We start from the raw sequence: 21,576 nt of genomic DNA on the forward strand, positions 1-21,576 counted from the left end.
GGTGAGGCAGTGGCAGTCCCTGGTCTGTCATCTTTGTCGGCAGGGAAAACAGTTCTTCCTTCAAATTGCCTGCAAGGCAGCACCATCCACTTCTCTGCAAAAGACCTCAGCACTTTCACAGCCAGTGCCTGCACAGCCAGTGCTGTGTGAAAGGCAATCCTGGTGCAGCACAGACTGATAGGAAAAATCTTTACACAGCAAATTGCAGACCTCACTAGAAAAATATCTCATATTCCAGATAAAATGAAAATTGGCGATACCCTATCACGAAAGCAGCCACCCATGAGAGGCTCACTTGCTTTAGTAACACACTGAGAATAATTAAGTTTGAAGATTGCATTTTTGAGAGTGTGATGGGTACAAACACAAGGTCAGGATACTTTGGCAAAAGCCTTGAAGACTTGGCCATAATGTGTTTTACAGCATCACAGAATAGGGCTGCAGAGCAGTTTTCCTCTGCATTACTGAAAATACTTTCTCTTGCTCTGGTTAAGGCAGTGATATGTCAGTTTTATATGGCAGGGCTCACCACAGTGGTTTGCATATCACTTTATATCCAGATGTTTAGGTGCTAAGCCTACTGTTCTGTGCCACTACCAAGGTATAAAAACCCAGCAAAGAGAAGGAATTGTTGGGCAATAACTTAATCTCACCAGCCAACTCTATCAGTATTTACACACAAGTCATGTTGAATTCATCCAGAGTTTGAGGAAAGCCTGGCAGAACTGAGGATGTTTACCAGCCTATGTAGGCAGGTGGGGAGGCTGCCAGGGACACTTTGAACAATAATCAGCGCATCAGAAGAGGAATTTTACATTGTGACTTACTGAAAGATAGGAGAGTAAAGGTCCCTCTGTGTCTTGGGGCCATATCAAGGTGCTGTAAGTGCTCTGTGGCTGCCAGCTGGATGAGAGAGGAAGAGAAGAGCTGTCAGACATGTCAAAAAAGACATGAGGTGGCATGTGGGATAGTGTGTGATTGTCTGAGAGATGGAGTCACTCTTCCAGGAAAATAAGAACAAACCCACAAATGAGTTTTGAAAATTTGGCTCAGTTTTCGTCTCTGAGGTTTTTTTTCATCTAGTGAAAAAGAGGGAAGGAAATGTAACAAAACAAAACAAAGGAATTTGACCCTCATTTTATAAATATATTCTAACAATATTACAAAAAAATCCCAATCCCCATTCTTTGAAGTGTCTCAGGAGCATAGCAAATACTATCACCCCCAGGATGTGGAATCACTGTGCAGTGAGGCTTTCCCTCTCCTGCCCTGGGGAAAGAGACAGGCCAAAGACATCAGAGACAGCTTGCTGTTCCCTTTGCAAGCTGATGGAGGAAGGGACAAGGCTGTCAATCCAAAGGCCAATCCCCTTTCTGCTTCTCCCTTCCCCAGGAGCATCCGTCCATCTAGATTTCTGCATATTGGCATAGCCCAAGTGTGCCTCAGCTTTGCTGTTGTCCTGCCTGCTCTGCAGCTGTGTCTGCCTCTTTTGACTCTTCCTAGAGTTGGCCCTGAACACACAGCATCGAGAGGAGCAGATCTGTGCCATGCGCCCCATGCCATTAAAGCTGATGGTAGTTCTCCTCCACTGAATGGAACATGGAGGAATTTCATCCTTGTTTCCATAGAGAAGTACTAACTGGGCTTCAGTGCAACACAGAAACAGTAGCTGAGCCCCTGGCTTAATTTGGAAGCTGTTTAATCAGAATGATATGCTGCCTGCATAAGGATCCTCTTCTAAGAGGATGCTTCTCTAGCTGTGCCTGAATTTATAACCGAGAAAAGTTGCATGGGGAAAAGTAATTCTTCATAAAGCAACTGCATCATATTACTGGCTGCCATTTAGTATGGTTCTCTGTTGTACATCTATTGATTTTTGAGGAAGAATGATGTATTGGACAAGTTTTTCTTCAATAGAAACAAAATGACTGGTGAATAAGGATCCAGCTTGTAGGGTAGCTGCTGGTTCTCCTCCTTTTCTCCAGCAAGTGTTTGCCAGGCGCTTCAAATGAACCACTGGAGAAACATTTGCAAATGGATTGTCACATCATACTCTGGACCAGGCATGTAATTAACTCCTTCTGAAAGCAAAGGACAGAATCATCCTTCAGAAGCTGGGTTTCTTAGTATGGTTGGCTAGTTCTGAAATGTGGATAACCATCTGAAAAGTTCAGCCACAGCTGGACCTGCGTAGAGGCGCTGTGCATTAATCTAGCATGAGATTTGGTAGCCAAGAGCCCTGGGGTCTGATCTTGATTCCATCACTGACTTGCTGTGTGCTTTGGAGAAGGTCATTTAACCTTTCTCTGGCTCATTTTCTCCATTAGTTTAAGGGGGGGAATGATACTAACCAGCTCCTAGGGAGTCGTGAAGCATGACTAAGCTGTGTTTGTCATGTAGTGTGGAAGTACAAAGTATATCTAAGGTCTCCAGGAGCACAGATAGGAAGAGCTGACAGGAGTTGCTGGCTCCTAGCCCAAGGCTCAGCCCCAGCATGTGGCTTCCAGGAGTGCCAGAAGGGAGATTAGTTGTCATATGCTTAATTCTGTGTCTTGTTTCATATCACCCAAAGGACCCCATTCTGTTAATTATTTTTCTTGTTATCTACTCTGTGGCAGTTGTGAGTCCTTCTTGCAGACCTGGACCCTGACTGCAGCACAATCCCACCCTGAGGAGGGGAAGTGAGAGAGAGGTGCAGATCTCTTCTTCCTGGCATCCAATCATAGGGTGCATCAGAATGGTTCAAAACTGACAGAGAAGGTTCTGAATGGACATTAGGAAGCATTTATCTACTGAAATAGTCTATTTTAGTCTATTTTACTTTAAAAACATAGGGAACCTCTTCCCAGAGCACCATGAGCCTATCTGAGGCTCCAGTATCTCACGCAAGCTGTGTTGGATGACTGTAGCAGTGCAGTAATAGTCCCGAAAAGAGGCAGTAACTCTTCACTCTGTTCTCTTCTACTTTCCCTGTCCTGGTTTTGGTAGGAATAGAGTTAATTTTCTTCTTCATAGCTGGTACAGGGCTGTGTTTTGGATTCAGTATGAGAATAATGTTGATAAGATACTGATGTTTTAGTTGTTGCTAAGTAGTGCTTATGCTAAGTCAAGGACTTCCCAGTTTCCCATGCTCTGCCAGGGAGCAGATGCACAAGAAGCCAGGAGGGAGTGTGGCCAGGATAGCTGGCCCAAACTGGCCAGAGGGATATTCCATACCCTGGAACATCATGCTTTAGTATATTAACTGGGGGCAGTTGGCCAGGAGGGGGCAATTGCTGCTGGCGGATGGGCTGGGCATCAGGCAGCAGGGAGGGAGCAATTGTACTGTGCAGCACCTGTGTTTCTTGGGCTTTATTCCTCTTTCTCATTATTATTATTATTGTTAGAACAATAACAACAACAACAATAACAACAATAACATTTGACTTTGTTTCAGTTATTAAACAGTTCTTATCTCAGCCTGTGAGTTTTACCTTTTCCCAATTCTCCTCCTAATCCCACTGGGGAGGGTGGGAGTGAGCGAGTGGTTGCATGGTACTTAGTTGTTGGCTGGGGTTAAACCACAACATTCTCTCAACATGTATTTTTTCTGCATGATCAAACATTATTATCAGCTTCTCTTGGATTTGTTTCTACTTGCAGAGTAATTGCCTAGAAAGAGAGGGAGAACCTGCCTTGTAAGGAGGGAGGAGGGAGCTTCTCATGCCTACTATAAAGTGTAGGGAAGTAGCAACAAATGAGCAGGTGTAACATGGAGTGATAGAGACCAGCTGAGTTAAGGCAGTATATTGTCGGTTCTTGTGTGTGCATGTCCAAGTCCTCAGAGGTTCTGATGGTGGTCAGCATGTGGGCTCTCATGGCTCCAAATTTGACAGCAGGAGTTGTTCTGAAATACAGAGAGGTTTTCTTACCTTCTTGGTGTGTGAGGAGTTAGGAAATGTGAACAAGCCTCACTCATTTAGATAGCAAAAATACTCTGAAGCTAGGATAGCCTTTCATGTATACATGATCAGTCCATCGACTGCAAGGATGTTCCTCCTGATCTACCACAGCAGAACTGAAAAGCTGCTCTCTCTTAATTAGGAGGAAGCACCTTTTAATCATCCGGTACGGTGCTGACAGATGTGGTGCCTGAAAAGAGGCCTGAATGAGCAACTGAAGCATGTTGCAACCCTTATAGTTTCAGAGCTCCTAAGATGAAGAGTCTCTGTTCTTATTCAAACACTCTTGTTATGTGGCTTCCCAATGGAAAGGCTTAAATTTGTCTTGTATCTCTGTTGCTCGGTGTCATCATAGCCAAAGTGCTCTGCCTTCAAAGTAAATTGTTTTAAGGCCAAGCGATGTGTAACCAATGCCCATAAGTCCATGGGCACCACGTTACAAAGTTCTCCCAAGGTGCTATTGGCTGCATGAAATAAATACTTTATAGGCAGATTTGACTTGGAAATGTCACGGCAAACAGATTTAAGTGGGTATATTCTTCCGCAACCTTTTCTGAAACACATCTCAGCTGCTCTCTTGCTGCTCTGGTACATACCAGGTACCAGGCAGAGTAAGCTCTTAAACATCTTACAAGCAGTGAAATACAAACTATGAAGCCAAGTAACAAATACTTTCATTTACAGGATTTCGGCTACAGGTTGGCTCCGTTCATATGGACACAGCATAGGGCTCCCAGTTCAAGAAAGTAATTCAACATCTACCCATGAGTGTAAATGACACTTCAGTACAGGTTTACATGCTGTGCCCCAGCATTGAGGGCAAGTTATTCTCCTAACTAGGGCATAAACTAGTGGTCCAGGAGATCAGCTCCTGGTTATACTTCAGATATACTCTGCGATTTTGGCTAAATTGCTCAGTCTGTGCCTTAAATTTAAATGAGAATGATGTGTCTTTTTCTCTCTTCTGTATGTATTCAGATGGCAAATTCTTTAAGCCTAGGTTTTATAGAGCAGGACAGTCTTTACAGCAGCTAATGTTGTATATCTGAGCTGGGGGATAATATCCCCCTGCAATCAGAGGTGACTGAGAGAGGATCTGCCCTCAGGTTGTTTAAACTGGCATTGGCTGAGAATCAATCTCCAGAGGAACCATCATCAGCCCACGGTGTGTCTTAATACAGCCTTGCCTGAGACTTCAGGGCATTACTGTTTAACATGGGCATTTTCAGAAAGGCACTGATGTTTATGAAAAATAAGGTTAGTTGTAATAATAATTAGTAGTTGGAGGCATAATGTCATTTGTCCCAGAGCACTCAGAGGAGTGTAATCACTTGCTCTGGAACTGGCTGAAATGCAGCCAAATCTGGGGTGAAACAAAGCTTGTGTTTAACACTGTGGTGTGATGTTTTAGGACAGCAATTAAGAAGGTTGTCCTATCCCTCCAAGTTTGTGCACCAGCTTTTTATACAGAAGAAGGAGGGTATTTGAATATCCTGGCTGCACCAGGCAATTGCTCTTCTGGCCTAGGCTGGTGGGTTTAATTTAGGAGAGAAAGGAATTAACCGGCATTCACTTAACAAGGGAGAATGGGAGGAAAAAAAATGAAAAAAAGACCAAGAAGGTACCTCATGCATTCATGTGGATATCTCAGTGTTCTTATATACTTCTTAATCATACTCCTTCAGCTGCTCTAAATTATAGTTCAGCAAGGTATTAAGCAGACATAACTTCAAACACAAGCAGAAAAAAAAGACACAAATGGGGCAATTCTAGCTACAATAAACCATGCCTGTCATTCAGAGACCTTGCTCATTCTTGGACTGAAATTGCAGTTAAAATGCAGTTCATAAAAATGGTGCTGTCTGATTCAGCAGCTCTTTCCCTTTGGCGTTTTACTCCTGGTTTAGCTTTACAGAACAAGTATGGTTAAAAGAGCATGTTGTTAATTAAGGATTAGTCAGTTCTAGCTGAGCAGGTCAGCTGTAGTCAGGAGGTGTCTCTGATAGCCTAGTTTGCCTACAGGTGTTTGTATTGCTGCTGGTAGGATGTGAGAAGGATCAAACAAACAAAAAGAAACTGCCAGTGCCTGTACAGACACCAGGTGAGGCAAGCTGATAAAAAAGTAGGGAGACCCTCCTTTCTGCAAGAAAGCCTCAAGGTCAGACTTAGAGAGCTAAGGTTAGTATAAAGCTTTTGGAAGATCATTGTGCTATTCACATTAGCATTATGTTCCTGCCTGGTTTAGGTCTCAGCCACCCAAGTGGCTTTGTCCAGGTGCTACACAGCAGTCACTGGGAGCACAGACTGGCTTTATTGAAATGGACACTATCCCTGTCTGCATCTGTTTTGGCTGAGTGCAATGAAAATTGTGTCCTTTGTATATGTCTCTTTCATTAAAGATATTTTGGTTGAATTTGCTCTGCAGTGCTATCAGGGGAAAAAAACCCCCTAATATTAAAACTTATTACCTAGTCAAACTGTCCAGCTTTTTGCAAGCCTAGAACAAGGAGCTGAAATCTGCATTATAAGACTTCCAAAATCAATGCATTTAAATAGCATGCTTAACAACAGGAGAGAAACTTCAAGTCCCAAGTTATGAGAACTTTTTCCTGAGGGTATTGTAGGATTGTAGGCCTTCCCCAGGAGAAGGCTTATTCCATGATACCTCATGTCCCGGAGTTGCATTAGTATTTTGGTGTGAGTAGCTATGTGGTGTCTCTAAGGGAGCTGTCAGATCCATCACTGGATGAGAATTTATCTTCATTTTGAAATTTTAGATGTATGTAGCTTAGTGCTTCTGGTTTGCTGCATGCACCTCTATTCAAGTCTGATGCTGATGCTAAAGAGTTAATAACAAAATTTTTGGGGAAAGTATGCAGCCCTTTGAGACAGAATAGGGTTTCAGACTGTACAAAAGAACTACTGGATCTTCAGTGACAGGACTAGGAGAGAGGATGGAGATTTCCTCTGTGTGTCTGTGTCTGTATACTTCTCTGTGTACTTATAGGAGGTGTAATAATCACTGATACATTTTCTTCAGATATTGCTAATGGGTCTCATTCTTCTCTGGGTAACCAGTCCCAGCAGAGAATACGATGGTGCAAGTCAGAGCTATATCAGCTGAAGATTTGGTATCAGCAGTTTGACTTCCCGAGTTCCCCATCATCCTTGTTCCTCATCCTTCTTACATTAACAGTTAGCAGCATTTGAGAGCTTTTGATTTATTTATGGAACTGGGACAAAGTACAGAGGCAACTCTATGTTTACGATTTAGGTGATATACAAGTGATACATAACAGAAGGATGAAAAATTGCTCAAGCCTTCTTGTGGTGGTTGTGACCCAATATGAATCTCTCACATGCCAAAGTTTGAATTGCTTTCTTTGCTTGGGCAGAGTGTGCTGCTGTACTGACCCTAAAGAAGGCTCTTCAGAAGAGTCCTTAAGATCTTTTCATCACTATAGGATCTTTCCTCTGGGTTAGCTGACCTAGGGCTGGAACTTGCATTTTCACTAGGTGGGGGAATGTCTGTATACTGGCACTTCTAGAGCAGATGAAACTGTATCATCAAAGCTGCACTTTCTACCATTTAAACAGAGCCACTTCCAGATGCATAGTTCAATTCACCTCGTATGATATAAATGTGTCTTCTCTGGGACACTGTGGTGACAGTGATGTTGGAAAAGGATCACAGCTCTTTAGACTTCTGACAGATGGGATGCAAAAAAATGAAGTTAGACGCAACCAAAAGCCTCAAGCACACAATCCAGTCCTTATGACTTAACATGTCAGCTGATTCCTGGTAACTGCACTGTCTTAGCAAGCAAAAATGTGAGATAAATCCTGTTATCTAAGCCTTATCTATAGACATTTATGCAAATATGTGTTGCTTCCTATTTGTGATGGGATACAAACATTCAGAAGAAGGGTGACAGGCGCTTGGCTGATATGTGGTATCTCATGCTACAGTGACTTCTGTCAGGAATTCCCTTGCTTTACATGTGAAGAGACGATGACAGGAGGATTGGGAATATCTGCAGTCACTGCCTTGATTTCCCTGCTGATTTTCTGTGCAGAGAAATTCCACTGAGAAGTATCTGCACTCTTCTCTTCCAGAAAGTCCTGAATGGGAATTCCCACAAGGACAGGCTTGGGGGAGCATACTAGGAAGTCAGCTCTGCTCCAGCTGGCTTCTGTCCAATCCCAGTTTTCTCAGAATTCAGTGAAAAACATGACTGCAGCCCATACGGACTTGAACTAAAGCCTGCTGAGAGTTTGCAAATGGCCCTTTATGGTTGGGATTTCATTGTGGTTCTTCATTATGGATTCTGGAATATTTAATATTAGGACCTGGTCAGAACTTTGTTACCAGGTTCACTAAGACACTGATGCACAAGTCAATGAACAGGCGTATAACTGCTTTTGTATTTGGTGGGGAGGAGCCTAGGAAAAACTTTTGTTTGTAGACATGAATGACAAAAAACTATTACTTGCTTTAATAACTTTTCCCTTCCTTCCTTGGTAGCCTAATAGTTTGTAATTTTTCTGCTTGTTCATGCAGGAACTACCTCTTCAGACTTAGTCTACACAACGTTTCTCTTATTCAGGTATGTTCACTTTTCACTCTCTTATTTTATTTGACTTATTAATGAAAGTTCTGTAATATTTGATGTATATTTTCAGAAGCCTATATAGTGTAAATTTGCCCAAAGTGGTGGAGCAGGGAGAAGACAAAGTCAGAACCAGATGCTTATTCCCACTCCAGCGATAATGCTGGGGGAAAGGTTCTGCTACACTTGCCCATTTGGATGGTGCATTCTGGTTTTGATTCTTGAATATTTGGGTGGTAATGGCATCTGCCAAAAATATGGCATCTTAAGGAAGAAAGCATATAGTGTGACTGATACAGGCTTAAACACAATAATCAATAGAAACTCTTGGCTTTCTTTAGAGGTGTCAGCAACATGCCAGAGAAGGTTTTACTATTCTCATCCATCCTCATTTCAGCCCTTGTAGGCCTTTGTGAACATGGACTGTTGAGGAGCTGTGTTTTGCTGAATGCATTGGTAAAACCACGATTGGACTTGCAAGCATTCCAGAGGCAAAATGGGTTGAAAAATGTGTGTTACCATTGCCTTTACCAAGGCAAAGCAGCTGAAGTTTGAAAGGACTTGCAAATATCCAGCAGTATCAGAACTTTACTCTCACTGCACTGAATCTGGAATTGAAGGATGCAGCTAAAATTGTTAACGAAAACACCAGCTACTTATCTTTAAATAAATTAACACTTACGCTCTGGGATACTTACCATCTTCTATAGTTGCTAGGTCACCAAAGATGTATTCAGCATTTTTTCAGACAGGCTGAGAGGCCTTGCTCCTGTACCTGACCACACAAAGAAGCCATTAGGGCAGAATTGCCAGCCATTCTGATGTGCACAAGCCTCTTGCTGTTAGTAAGAGTTACAAGTATAGCTGGAGAGAAGATGTTTAATGGTTGTAAAATGAATTGAATCTTCCTTTAAAAAGAAAACAAAGTCCAGACTTACCAATGACAACAATAAAGAGTTAGAGAAACTGCTACTCCCATTTGGCAGTGCCTTCCCTTTGCAGAGCCATATTAGCATGGCTGGAAGGTTTCCAGCGAGCACACAGGAGAGGAAAGTCTTCGTAGCTATGAGAGGTGTCACACCTTCTTCAGTACCTGTTATCACACTGCCTGACACAGCCTCTGGTGCTTGTCAAGGATCCCCTTCCACGAGACACAATTGTGAATCTCGCTCATACACTTCTGAAGTCAGGCTTGGCCCGGGCCCTTTTCAGTGCAGTGAGTTTCCTTTTCTACACTGCAAGACATGGGAAGTCTCCTTCTATGGCACTGGAGGCTGCTGTGGGATCTCCGGTTAACATAATGAGCTTAGTTCGCTCCTGCTTTCTGGGTGTATCCGGTTACTCTGCCAAAACTTTTTGCATGACAAAGAGAGCATGGAATTATGTTGACACACGTGTTGGGAATGATGGAAGTGATTGTTTCCCGACCTAATGGTTGCCTAAGTAGCTGCTTGGCTTGTCTCCATAAAGCTCATGATTCGGTTTAAAGGCACCACCTTCCCTTCGCTGTGCATCATTTTAAAGGTCGGATCAGAAAGCGAGACAAGAAATGCAAGGAACCTGCATTTAGCTCTATAGGGGTGAGAGTGCAGTTTAAGAAATAATTACAATGTTAATTTGCATTATTTTGTATCTCGTCTTTGCTTGTAAGTAAAAGACAGTGTAGCTCTTGCCAGGCCTGAATCGGGATAGTTTTTCATCTTGAGATTGTATTTTGATTTATTTCTGCTCATGCGACTTCATTATCATCCTGCCAGTGGTGCTAAATCTGCTTCGTGGTGCAGGTTTGTGCTGACAAATATCTGCTCCCTTGCATTTGTACTTCCATGAGGTGAGGGCAGAAACATGAGAAGCATTTTCTATGGAGACAGCAGAATATGTTGGTTGTGAGACAAAGTCTGGCAGTGTGAGGAATGTACCCCTCAAAGCATGGTTCAATGAAGTTTAAAGCTGTTTTTTCCTAAGTGTTCTCATGCTGTATCCTGAGGCTGCACTGTCCCTGTGGGAAAAAGGCATGACACAGAGTTTAGATAGGAAGTTACTGTCTTGGAATTGCAGTAGTAGACTAAAAGACAAATTTGAATATTATGTGGGCAAGTTTCTGATTAAGAGCTGTGTAAAAAAGACAGCATTACCCTATAAAAGAATTTTGATTTCAGGGGAATGAAGGAAGAGGTCGGTTTTGGGACGTGTCAGCTCTTGGGCCCCTTTATAATAAGGGGTCAATTCTTTTCCTTTCTTATCTCTCATCTGGTCTACCATGTGCTGATATTTCCTCCTCACTTAGAATTTTTTATTGGTTGTGCTGAGGTTGTTTCTCCAAGATCTTTTACATGAGAATTAGTGATCTTTTACTAGAGAACTAGCAAAAACTGAAACAGAACAAGCTCATTTTCTGCTCCACAGAACGAAATGTCCTGACTTCTCAGAGATTTTTCTTCCTCCTCTGTTTCCAAAATGTGTTTCAGAATTTCCATTTGGAACCTGTGAAGCTTTTCACCAAATGAGTTTTAGTTGCATGAGAAACTTTGGTGGTAGTTAATACTTTTGTGAAAAACATTTTTGGCTGAACTTCAATATCCCTCAGGAAGCTGAGGCCCAGGTATTTTGGGGATCATTTGTGATTTTGTCTACTTCTTTTTCTTGCCAAAATTGAAGCACCTTGTTAAAAAATTACCGAAAATCAGCATCTTGAGGTGGGGTATCCAAAACCAGCTGTTAATATTGAAAACGTTGGCATGTACCACTCAAATTCTTGCAGCAGTCAAGAAGCACAATTTTAAAATGGATAATCTTCCCTAAATGTTTAACATCTCTTTTAAACAAAATCTCTGCAACATTTCATGTCCATATTTAAATTATTGTCTTATATGCATTGTAAACTCTCATTATTAGACATTTTATAGAACACTTTTTTAAAATGAAGTGCACTTGGAGAGCATGCTGGTTAATTTATGCGTGGATCTGAAAGAAGGTTAGCTCCTAATCTGCAGCTTTCATGGTGAGGCCATAGAAAAGTCAGTTTCATACTGGAGTTGGTAATTAATAGAGTAGGTGGAAGGGTCATTTTAAAAACATAAGCCTTTGAGCAAATTTTAAAAAAAAGCACAATACTGATTGGGATTTCTTAGCTAGGAGCACTATTCTGGGGTGTGTGTTAAAAGCAGGCTACTTGGCTGGCATTTCATAAATCACAGTGCAGTGCCTACCCCCTGCTCACTGTGATTTTACCTGGATTCTCAGTTCTCAATTGAACTAAGTAGGAAATTATTTTTCCAACCTTTTTGAGATACAAAGATTTCCAACCTTTTTGCACTGAGATGAAAACAAACCTCTTCGACATTTTTGTAAAATCTGAAGGAGAATGAGATAGACACATGGTTAATTGGCATGCAAATACTCTGGGTCAAGTTATTTTCTGAAGTATCAAAAGAGAGCATTTATATGTGCATTTCTCTCATCTCAAACACTTGTCCTTGTTTGTTTGGGGCATCCTTTTTCCCCTTCCTCTTTCCCTTTCTTTTTCATTTTCCTTTCCTCTTTCTTCTTTCCCTTTCCCTTCTCTCTGGATCTAAGATGTCCTTCTGGACTCTCATCTGGTAAGTGTAATAGAAAATGCAAGAATTTCATAAAATATTTTGGTTTCAATTGTTTCTTTTAATGGAACATCTCCTATAAAAAAAGTTTTTAAGCAGCCCTGTGAAGTTCGTGTTTTGATATGTCAGGCTAGTGGTATTTTAAGTATTTAAAATACTTCAAGAGTCTGTACTATATTTTTACACACTGTGAATGAATAAGTAAGTGCACCTGTTGCAAAACTATTTGGAAGACATAAGTTATTTCACCTAACAAAGATTTTAAAAAATTGAGATAAAAATATGTTTTAATTGACTATTTAATATTTTTTCCTAAGGACAAAAATTGAAGTGTGGGTTAAGGACAGAGAGAGAGTGTGAGTTCCCCAGTAGTCATAAACCTGAATTAGGAGGGACTGCCTGTGGAGTTCCACACTGTCCAGTACCACCTTGGTCTACAATTACAGATCTACTGTTACCCCACTGCAGAACATGAAAATGCTACAGAACACACAACTTCATTTGCTTCTGAAATGTGGCTCCACATTTCTAAATAAGATCCCCTATATTCACATGGGCACTTTGGAGAGTGCTATCCAGTCACCAGAGCAAAACCTGATGAACTTCTCAGTCCCACTGAGGCATAAGACTTAAAACCAAGCTTAAAGTAAGTTATCAACATACTGAGGCAGTAGCTGCTCTTAAATCATGATCTGAACCTTACTGAAATAAATTTCTTTCTGCTGATATTGTTGGGGTTTTGGAATGAGCATTTTTTCAAACCTGAAATAGAGATAAAACAACTCCATAGTGTCCTGTAGCAGATGAACTGCAGCCACTTATCCAGTTCATTTCTGGTAAGGATGGTTTTACTCCAGTTTTTCTCCCCTCAGTCTAAGAAGCAGCAACATCCCTGCTACAGAGATGAAGCTCTTAAACTGTACAGCTGCTCCTGAAGACACACTTCCCTCTCTGCTACTCCCTGAAGGGATCTTTAACTCTGTGGCATAATCACTGGTAAATCAACAGCACGTATCAACAAAGTGTAGTTAATAATAATAATAAAACTTTGCTATCAGTCCTCAATATGTCACATAGCAACAAATGGAACAGGTTTTGTCTTTTGCACTTTGAATCAAACCGAGCATTAAATGCATTATTTTCTACTTCTTTAGAGCTCAGTAGTGCCACACTTATGTCTGCTGATGAGAAACATGCTCTGCAAGTGTATAGAAGTGTGAGGAGAGGTGGCAGAGTTTAACTTGGTTTTTCTCTGTATAGTTGAATAAAATATGATAAACAAAATCAGTGGGGAACAGTGAGTAGTATAGTTTACAGCACAAATTGTCACTCAAGTAATCTTTCCTGGTGAAAATACTTCACTGAGAGATGTTAAGGATTCACAATATGTTCATAAAGCCCTGGCACTCATCAGAAATCTTGCAAATATTAGATAAATCTTACATCCCCAAGAGTTGCTGGAGAGGCACCAGATGGGGCTTGGAGGGCCAAATTCGTACTGCTGGCTCTGCCCATGGATGCCTGAGGTAAAGTTCATCTGCCCAGTTTGTCTGCCTGGTGTTGGCTCACACGTGAAATAGGGCTGTAGCACTTCTTTATAAAGTGCTGTGGGGTTTGCCAGTAAAAGAGAGGTAAAAGTATTGTATTTCAGATTTCCTTGCAGAAACATCCTTGAGCCAGAACTGTTCCTATTTTTCAAAATATCCTTTCAAAGATCATGAGACAATTAGGCATTGATATGCAGTGCAAGTCCAGGGGTGCCCAACTTTGCTGAAGGTATTTATTTCTTCAATCTAGTTGGAATGTCAAGATTATCATCCAATTTAAAATCTAGTTTAGGAAGTAATTTTGGGAAAGAGTAAGAATACTTTGTCTATCTTTATGTACCATTGAGTCGCCTGACAGGAACTCTATTTTGAAATATTCAGGAATAAGCTTCAGTTTCCAGAAGCAGTTTATTATTTGTTTCTTGCAGATTCTCAGATACACATTTGAGTTATATGGCACATATTTCTAGATATAATGTTTATTTCTTTATTTTCAGGCCAATGCAGTTCCCTCATTTAAAAACATAATCAAAATCTCTACTAGAGCAGATGCAGTCTTTAATATGTGGCTCATAGCTGAGTTCAGGTTGTCACATATTTTATCAGTATGAAACATTTTTTATTAACAGATTAACATATAAATCTATTCATAAATCACCTTCCAAATCTGCACCCAAAACTTCTCACTCTCAGCCTAGAGGTTTAAAGGTATTCCATAATAAAGCTTATATTGCCTGGAAAAACTTTCTGTTAAATTCAGCTATTTATTCTTATGGTTTCATGTCCCCAAATAAAATCTACTCTCTGAATATTCCCTTCCTTAAAACGTTTGGTCAAGAGCTAGATTGCAGCTTTCAGGTGCAAGTCTTCCTTCCCAAGATTTATGTAAGAGAGAAATTTCTTTGTGGAGTGAGAGATGAGGGACGAAAATAATTCATGTCAGACTGGAGGTGACCATGTCTGAAGGCCACACCTCATCCTTCAAGGACACATTTCTCCAGCTCCTCACTGCAGCGAACTGTACTCTGTGATGGGCTCCAGCATCTGCTGTTGGGAACCAAACTTCTGCTGATGTTACTCATCAGCTGAAGTTCAGAGAGCAGAAAAAGCAAATCTCTCACACTCCATAGTGTTGAGTGGTTTCTGAACACAGCATGCCCTCTCTGTCTGAGAGAACCCAGCTCATGAGTCCATTTATAATCAGCAAAGCTTTTAAGCCCAGGTTTAACTTTAAATAAATGCCAGTTTTCCTTTGAGAAGTCTCTGATTTAAGAACATACTGCATGCTCTAGTGAGTAAAAATGGTTCAATATGCACATTCATAGGTCTGCTAAACTGGCTCAGAGTGTACTGTCTAGTCATGATCAATCTAATTGCTCTCTAAAGTGAGTATTTAGGCATGGTATAGGAACTTCTTCTATATATATATTTACATATCTATTTTTATATATGTACCCATACACAGGAGGATCACATACATAGGGTATAGCACCCCTATAGTGGAGGTCCAGGAGCTGTACCTGTTTGGATTTGTACTTTAAGCAGGGCAGCCTTCTTGGAGTGAGTGAAGGCCATGGAGCTGATTTGCATCCAGAGGGGAACTACCCTGTTATGCTTGCACAGTAAAGTGAGAGGTTTACATGATGAATGTCAGCTGTGGATTGCCAGCCTGCTTCCCTGGGTAATTTGTTAGTTGTCATTCCCTCCTTCCCTGCCTCACCTCACCTAGAAGCCAAAATTACTTCAGGGGTAGTCTTGGTCTTTATCAGCAGACATTGTGAGCAGGATTTAGAAACTGAGAATTTAATTAGCTGCTGAAGTCACTTACTGATAACAGTAGCATATTGGACTCTTTATTTGATAAAACCCTGTCAGGCATTTTATGTGTAGGGAATGAAGACTAATGCTCTTATTTCTTGCAACTTACAGTCAGGACCATTAGACATCCTTTAGAAAGGGAAGAGAAAAAAATGAAAATCAAAAGAAAAATAAATTCCTTGGACTTCTCATTTCCTGTCACCAATGTTGCTTCTTTATCATTGCAAAATATATTTTGATTTGCATGTTTAGCCCTTTTTTGTCTGTGGGCTGCTTCCCACTCCAGCAGCTCCAGGAGGCTCTGGGGGATCTGCATGTGCTTATGGCTGTCCCCTGCTCTGACACATTCACTCATCTGTGGCTGCTGTCAACAAACCCAGCCCTGCAGATGTTCTGAGAGGCAAATCAGCCTCTCGTTGTAGGCAACACCTTACCTAAGCCAACATTTATACAAAATGAGATTTATATAAAAATACGCTTTTAAAATTCTTATTGCTTCAGGTATGTGGGATATTTTTAGACATGGGAGTGGTTTATTCGCTGGCTGTAAAGGCTGGCGTACTGCAAGGCACAGGAAGCGATTCCGAATTGCTGCTGTCGCAGTTAAGGCTCTGTGACACGATCGTTGTGGAGGGCTCCGGCACAGGATGGGTTTAACGCAGCACCTTGACTGAGAGCAGTCGCTGTGGGAGCAGTGACCTATCGAGTTCCACACGCGAGCACAGCCAGCTCCCGCTGCACCCTGTCCTGGCGGGGAGCGGATCCCTCCCGCAGCCTCCCCGCTCGGCAAGCCCGGCTTTGTGGCGGTGGGAGCTGCCCGCCCACGGATCCCAGCACAGGTCCTGCATCCTGCTGGGGCTGCGGCTGCTCAGCGCTGTGCGCTCAGTGAAGGGCTCCTCCTGCCTGGGACACGGCGTCCCGACCCATCCCCGGCGTGGGAGCTGAGCCGCACACGCTGGGAAGTCAGAAGAGGAGTCCTTGGGCATCTTACAAGATGAGCAGTGGAGTACGTGGGCCAATTACTGCAAAAAAACCCCAGCAGGTTGGCGCTTTTAAAAGACTGGGAATACAGAGGAATATCTACATTTTATTCTCAAAGCAGAGCTTAAGAGAGATCTAAATGATTCGTGTCCCTTGCACTGGCTCTCTGCACAGGATTAAGTCTGACCCTGTTAGCATCCAGTCATTTATAATGAGAGCATTAAAAAATCACCATTTATTGATTTGCATCTCTCAAGGGCCCACAAATGACCTCACATTTCCTCTAAAACCAACTGTTGAGCTCTTTACAAAAAAGAAAAAAAATATTTTATAGTAAACATATTTCATATTACCATGTGTGTTTTTTTCCCTAGGTAAATAATCTTCTTTTCTCTGTTAGTAACAGTTTAGCTGATGTGTGTTTTACAGCTTCTTTTAAGCGCAGCAGTTCTGAATGACTAATAGGAGGGGATTATTGGAGCTGTGGAGCAGTCACAGATGTGGCCTGCGCAGCTGTTACCAGACACCCAGAGCTGGGGAGCTGAGATGGGAACGTTTGCTCATCACTCCCACAGGATATTGATCCTGTCTCAGCATGGCAGGTGTAGCTGAATCCCCGAATCCTTTGAAACCCTCAAAGAGCTTTGGCCTCCAAGGTTTCACCTGCCTTCCCCAGGCTGAGCTCAAGGAGAGCACAACCCACACACTAAGAGGACAGATGGGTAAACAGGCACAACCTTGACTATACCTGTGGCATCTCCAGCCACCCTGACTGGAGAAGGATGGAAAGTTTGCAGGTTCAGAAACCTTTCTTTGGCTGGAGGAGAAGCAGCAGCAAACCTACAGCTGAACAAGATCAGGCAATAGCTGCTGTGGGTAGCCTGCTAATGGGTGGGCAATGGGAAAGGAAAGGTGGGTTATATCACTGGAGGAGGGCGAGGGAATGTGGCTGTGGGGCATAAATGAGTTGCTGGGTGCCACTGTAGCTTGAGCAGTTAATAGGAGCAATGATCTTAAGTTACTCTACTGTCACCGAAATGCTTCTTTCATCTAGAAGCTACCACACCATGGTTATAGCTATCTGTTACATCTTTATCAGTGACACGACCAAGTAGAGACTATTCTGAGACTGAGGAGACCAAGTGTGAGGAGTCAGGGGAAGGGCATATGCAAAAAAATGACATATTTATCTCCATTCTCTGCAAGGAGAGTTTGGATAGCATGGGCTGGCTGCTTCACTTACAGACAGCTGTGAAGAGGTAAGGTGGTTTCCAGCTATCCCCAGTCAGAGCTTTCCTTTCTCCACCTGTGAAGCTGAGATAATGACACTTCGTCCTTTTGAAACACTCTGAAATATGTGGCTTTCTGTTTAAGATCTTAATGTTATATGTGATTACATGCACTTGTAAATGTAGGAAATTTTCCATAACTGTGAGCTACAAAATTGTCATATTCTGATTTAAAGTAGATGTAGTATTAAGCAGTTGTTATATTCGCCTCTGCTTTTTAGGTAAGCAATTAGGCAATTCCAGCATGTCTATGTGTTTAAAATGGACCCCTTTTTCACTAGTTGTTTTCTAAACATTTTGAATTAAAACCTTTGAATGTAAGAATAGAATAGTTGGGGTCTGCTAGGGGAAAAATGCTGTACAAATGTATCCCTTCAGATAAAAATACTTAGAATATGAATAAATCTGCAAACTCATGTAACAAAGAGAACAGCTTGGAAGGAATGTGGGGGAGGGTTAATAAAAATATGTTTTTGTCAGAAACACTTTTCTGTCAATAATTCCATACATTATTTTAATTATTAATTATTTGCTTCAGACAGGAGACAAAGTAAGGTTTTGGGGTTTTAGAAAAAGAGTACTTTACTTCCTTATAAGTAAGGAAAAAGGGCTGACAGGTCTGCAGCCATTTGAATAGGCTGCAAGGTCACCCAGAAAGAAGTGATTTAAGCTTTATGAAGAATGTGGGGAAAAAAAAATCTTAAGTTAGCCTGGGATAATGAAGAGACAAACTGCAATTGCCTAAGAGGAGAGAATTTTGATATATGGGGCAGAAAGGAATGATCAATGGTTCATAAATATAATAGTGGTAAACACAGTGACAGGAGAAAAAATGTATGTGGCTAATATAATTGTTACAAATTTAGTAGCTTTTGCTGTGAGATCAGTTATTGAGGATTTAAGAACAAGGAAAAGATTTTTTTTTCAATAGAAGATAAATGTGAAAGCTTTGAAAACCACCAGAAAGGAGCTAGATGGAAGAAGCACAAAGAAGTATGCTGTATTAATCCTATTGTAGAAGCATTTTGTACTCCCTCATCTTAATTATAGGGCATATTCTCAAAACTCATTTGTGGAATCTTTGACCTTCATAGAGGTCAAATGCAAATGTGCTGGAGGTGAAGGAAGAGCCAGGTGGAAGTGGGAATGTAAGGGCAGGACTCAAACTGAAGGAAATTGAAAAATAAATCCTGGGTTGGCAGGAGAGTGAAGACCGGAGAACAGAACAGAGGATCTGGGAGGAAGGAATAAAAGACACTGCACCAGAGCCATCTTTGCAGGAGAAGGAGCAAATACATTCCTTGTTGAGATGAAGCTTGGCAGAGCTCACTGAAGCATCAGGTGCTGACGTCTGGTGTTGGAAAAGAGGAGGCAGAAGCAAGGCAAACTGTGACAGACCAAGCAGGGAGTCTGAAGGCATCTGCTTCCCAGCCTTAGGAGGAAGATGGGTGGATGGATGCCGAGCACAGTGGTCAGGTTCTGGCCGCTGGCAGTGGCAGCAGGCAGGTGCTATGTCCAGCTGGGCTGGGCAGTGAGGGTGTAGTAGGGCTTAGAAGCACTTGAAATTTTGGTGGTGGGACAGGAGTGGCAGAGAGCCATCTTCCCTAATGCTGCAGTCCGGTTTTGATTTCAATTGTAGTGCACTTCCAATAAACAATAGATTTGAGAAATACCATTTGGATTCTTCATAAATCAACCCCATTGCTTCTTTTCCCCAAACTGACTCCTTGCTCTTCTCTGAGACAAGTATTTGATTTACACTGATCAAGTGCTGGACTCACCCACTGTATATGCTGCTGGGGACGTGGTGGTATTTGAATTCTGAAGCTCTTGATATGAGGAAATGGAGAGATTCAGGTCCTTTTTGGCTTGTCATTTCCCTACTGACCACTGAAAAGTATTGCTGCATCTGTGGATAACTGTAGCCTCCTTAGAGCCTTCCAGTGTATTTAGTACTGGATGGATGTTGGCTTCACACTTAATTGGAAGTGCTGGGGAGAGGAGTTGGAGGCAGGATACAGGGAATTCTACACTTTTGGTTCTTCACTTTTTCTGTATTTAAGTGTTCCTCGCTGATGGAGCACAGATGGTCTTAGATTAAGGAAAATACATGCCAGAACTGCAGGCTAGGCTCAGACTGGGAGTTAAGCTTGACATGAAACAAGCAGAAGGCTGTAATTAGCTTATCAAGAACGTTAGGCACCTGGTGGAGGACAGCAGAGATGTAATGCGCAATGTAGCTATAGAACAATAAAAAAGTACTGAAATCTCTTTTATTAAACATGGAGGACTTTTCATTGCTGACTTTCCCTTCCAGCCCAGCCTGGTAATTTCTGAAAGGTTCTACTTATTCTTGGTTATTAGTGATTTATCAAAAATGGCGTTTTCTGACAGTTTGTGATGCTGAGCACCAAACCCCATAGAAGCCAGAGAGTCTAAAGGTCGAAATCTATGTGTGCTGCCAACACACCTTCCTGGGAAGCTTACACCACACTTGCCTGTGCACCATGTGTACTCCCTGATTGCAAATATCAGTCATCTCACTGGTCCCTCTTGTTGTTTCTGCCTGTTTTTTGCAGCCATGTGTTGTGTTTCACCTCTACCCTAGGATTTAGGCTCACTGGGGCAGAATTGGCTTTTAATTTTTTAGCAGAAATGCCTAGCAGTATGCAGCTGAGTAGTCCATGTGCTTCATGTGTTTCTGCAGTAGACATCAAAATCATAGTAGGAACAAGGTCTAGATATTTTTTCTGGGTGTGCTAGAAAACAAATGGAAATTCAGACATGCATCTGCTGAACTGAGTAGGGAAAGTACAAAGACTCCTTTCTACCCATATTATTGAAGCTCAAAAGCTATTACTTTATATTGGGGAAGAGCAAGAGGGAGAGTCTGGTTTCACTTAAGTTCCTGTGGTACAGGCAGGCTCAGGCAGGATCTCTGTTTTCAGCCAGCCTTGCAAAACTTTCCCAATCTCTCTGGCTTGCACAAGACTGGCCTTGGCTCATTAAAGTAGTCTCAAAGCTTTCGTTTGGTCTCAATAATGCAGCTTTCACTTAATTAAAGATTTCCAGTGCCTTTTTTTTTTCCCTTTTGGTTGTACTACACTAAGCCTAAGTGCACAACCAGAAAAGAATGTTGATAGGATAAAGTAAATCACATGCACATTTATTTGTTTAATTGTGCACTGCCCCCTTTTTTTTTCCAAGCCAAGGCAAGACTCAAACCATGTTCAACCTCTTACACAATTTTAATGAGAATATATTGCCATGTTTGTCATCTGAAAGAGTATTAGCACCCCCCAATGCAATAGATGTGATTTCCCTAAAGAAAAACAAGAGGCACAGAACAGTGAAAATGTCATCTTAGTTCTTCATTAGTCTCTTTAATACTGCAGGAAGTGCTGATTTTGATTCCTGAATCTTAGCCTAATTGTTGTGAGAATCAGATCCAAATTGGACAGTTCCTTAAACTTATTTTAGCTTCTTCTCAAAGCAAACAAATAAATGCTGAACAAGTATATTCAATGATGTAACCTGGAGAGGAATAAAAAATGCAAGACTTCCCCACTTTAGAAAGCTGATAATACACAGAGGTTTCACATGTGCTTCAGCGTATATGGAAAGGTTGCTTTTCATAGCTGAACCCTTAACGCGGGTGCACAAAGTTGCACTCCGTTGACTGTGTAGGATTTGTCCATAAGCAGAGGGGGAGGGAATGAAAAAAATGTATAGTGGAGTACCCTTAACATCTCTCCATAAACAGTGAGTTTCAAAGAGTTACAATGGCAAGGAAA

General features: G+C 41.7%; 1 protein-coding gene across 4 annotated transcripts in view; it reads left to right on the top strand.

The window, feature by feature from the left end:
* The window catches only part of SEMA5B (semaphorin 5B), a 269,546-nt gene that overhangs the window by 157,202 nt on the left and 90,768 nt on the right, over nt 1–21,576 (top strand). For all 4 annotated transcript variants that reach the window (XM_039554919.1, XM_039554921.1, XM_039554922.1 and 1 more), the window contains exon 5: nt 8,503–8,548. In XM_039554919.1, the coding sequence (XP_039410853.1) occupies nt 8,503–8,548 (46 nt within the window). The remainder of the gene's footprint in view (nt 1–8,502; nt 8,549–21,576) is intronic.

Source organism: Corvus cornix, chromosome 7, assembly GCF_000738735.6.
Source record: "Corvus cornix cornix isolate S_Up_H32 chromosome 7, ASM73873v5, whole genome shotgun sequence".
Taxonomy (NCBI): domain Eukaryota; kingdom Metazoa; phylum Chordata; class Aves; order Passeriformes; family Corvidae; genus Corvus; species Corvus cornix.